Source organism: Mastomys coucha, chromosome X (assembly GCF_008632895.1).
Source record: "Mastomys coucha isolate ucsf_1 chromosome X, UCSF_Mcou_1, whole genome shotgun sequence".
NCBI lineage: Eukaryota > Metazoa > Chordata > Mammalia > Rodentia > Muridae > Mastomys > Mastomys coucha.
Window position 1 is genome coordinate 63713464 of NC_045030.1, and position 2841 is coordinate 63716304.

Here is a 2841-nt window from a genome sequence, read left to right on the forward strand (position 1 = left end):
AAAAAGGCAAGAGATACAGTATATTCAACATTCACAATGAAATTAAAACGATGACTCTGCATAGAATATGGGGGCAACTTTCACATACAAAGATTTAAGATCACCAGGTAGTGGTGGTGCACCCCTTTAATCCCATTACTTGGAAGGCAGAGGCAGGCGGATTTCTGAGTTCTTATCACTTTAAAACTTGCAATATAGTGATGAGGAAGAGGCAGACAATTAAACATGTGATGTGGGATACTATATTAGTGCTCTGAAGGGAAAATATAAAGGTTGTAAAAATATAATGCAATAATAAAATGTTATTATGTAACAAGGTGAGAGGCTACTATTTTAAAGGAGCTATCTGGAACAATCTCTTTAATAAGATAACAGGCAGACGGAGACCAGAGTACCATAGGAAAGAAACTAAGCATATGTACTCCAAACACACAATAATGCATGCTGCTGCCAGCACTAACACACTTTATATCACCTCCTTAGAGACCGTCTCCTTACCTGGAGCATTTTTAAGATATTTGCTTAGTTTTAAAGTGATAAGACATTTGTTTGGATTATTATAATATCCTAAGAAAAACATTACTTTCTAGCATTTAGAATCAAAATAGAGCTTGCCTCTAAATTTGAAAATGCAGTCATAGATACTCCAATCACAACAGCTTGGCCACATCATTAAAGTGCTTATGGACTAACCAAATTTCTGAGTCAGTCATCATTATAGTTCTTGTATCTCTACATTTCTGCTAAGAAGGGCACATACCTGTTGTGAGAATCCACAGAAGAATTGGTACAAAAACTGTGGCAAAATAAAACAGAGGTTCTGGAAAATATTAAGACAAAAGTTAGTATTTTTACTTAGTTAACTTTGAAACCAAAATGTATGTGAACCAAGTAATTCTTAAACCCTTCTAATGTTCGAATGCAACAACTCTCTATTGCAAAGATGTAAACAAATGAGTTTCAAATGAGTAATTCACACTAAGAGTAACTTTTACCCTTACATATGGAAAAGAGGATCTCACATATGAGAACCTCTTGCTATTATTGAATTTTTTCCTTTCTTTTTGGAGGTCTCACACTATAATCCAAGGTAGTTTGGAACTTGCTACATACTCTTATCTGGTCTCAAATTAATAGTTTTCCTTCTGTTTCAGCCTTCCAAGTGCTAGAATTGCAATCATAAAACACCAGGCCTTGCTTGCTATATTCTTGTGACAGGAAAGAAATAAGTTCATTTAGCATGATACAACACCTAATGTATTGTCCCTTAAATATCAATTAGATTTATACAATCACTACAAACTTACATAATACCCAAAGTGTGTATTTTGATCTTAGTGTCTGTTCTGTTTTCTGTTCAGAAAGTATTTTCCTATGCCAATGGGATTAAGGCTATTTCACACTTTCTCATCTATGAGGTTCAGTGTATTAGGCTTTATGTTGAGGTCTTTGAGTTGGAGTTGAATTTTGTGCATGGTGATAAATATGGATCTATTTGGATTCTTCTACATGCAGATGCTCAGTTGGACTGCAAGATTTGTTAAAAATATTTTTCCAGTATGTATTTCTACCTTCTTTTTTTAAAAATAAGGTATACTTAGATGCACAGATTTATGTCTGGGTCTTCAATTCAATTCAATTGAACAATATGTTTTTTTTCTGTTGCTAATATTATACTTTTATTACAACAGCTCTGTAGCACTCCTGGTTTCCATCTGCACTTGGAGCTGATCCTGTGCCACAGGGCCCAGAGCTGATCCAGTGTCACAGTGTTCCATACCCATATACCGCCTGGAGAAAGCTGGTCTCCCAGGAATACAGACACGCCTGTGAGCACAGGTAAGACCACCACTTCTGCTTAGAGGGACCTGCCTGGAGCCCTCAGGACACAGAAACTGAGGAGCAGCCTGGGACAGGATCCTTCCAGTTTCTTTCTGTACCTGGAACTGATCCTGAGCCATAGTGCTCCATACATAAATCCGGCCAGGAGAGAGCTAGTCTCCCAAAAGTGCTGGCACACCTGTGGGCATAGGTAAGACCACAGCTTCTGTTCAAAATCCTGGCCCAAGAGGGACCCACCCAGAACCATCAGGATACAGGAACCAAGGAAGAGCAAATGACAGGATCCTTCCGGTTTCTGTCTGCACCAGTTTCTTGTGCCACAGCTCTCTATACCCAAATTCCTCCTGGAGAGAAATGGTTTCCCAGGAGTACTGACACACTGGCTTGTAGGAGGGACAAGTCACAGTCAGAGATAGCAAGACCAGCTAACACCAGAGATAACCAGATGGCAAGAGGCAAGGGCAAGAACATAAGCAACAGAAACCAAGGCTACTTGGCATCTTCAGAATCCAGTTCTCCCACCACAGAAAGCCCTGGATACACCAATACACCAGAAAAGCAAGACTCTGATTTTAAAATCACATCTCATGATGATGATAAAGGACTTTAAGAAGGACATAAATAAATCCCTTAAAGAAATGCAGGAAAACATTCGTAAACAAACAGGTAGAAGACCTTAAAGAGGTAACACAAAAATCCCTTAAAGAATTACAGGAAAACACAACCAAACAGGTGAAGGAATTGAACAAAACCATTCAGGACCTAAAAATGAAAAACAAACAAACAAAAAAAGAAATCACAAATCCTGGAGTTAGAAAACCTAGGAAAGAGATCAGGAGTCACAGACTAAAGCATCACCAACAGAATGCAAGAGATAGAAGAGAGAATCTCAGGGGCAGATGACAACTTAGAAAACATTGACATAATAGTCATAGAAAATGCAAAATGCAAAATTCCCTTAAAGTACTACAGGAAAACACAATCAAACAGGTGAAGGAA

General features: G+C 38.2%; 1 protein-coding gene across 10 annotated transcripts in view; it reads right to left on the bottom strand.

Moving 5' to 3' along the window:
* Atp11c (ATPase phospholipid transporting 11C) overlaps window positions 1-2841 on the bottom strand; it is a 119631-nt gene that overhangs the window by 25619 nt on the left and 91171 nt on the right. For all 10 annotated transcript variants that reach the window (XM_031363124.1, XM_031363153.1, XM_031363184.1 and 7 more), the window contains one exon: window positions 761-820. In XM_031363124.1, the coding sequence (XP_031218984.1) occupies window positions 761-820 (60 nt within the window). The remainder of the gene's footprint in view (window positions 1-760; window positions 821-2841) is intronic.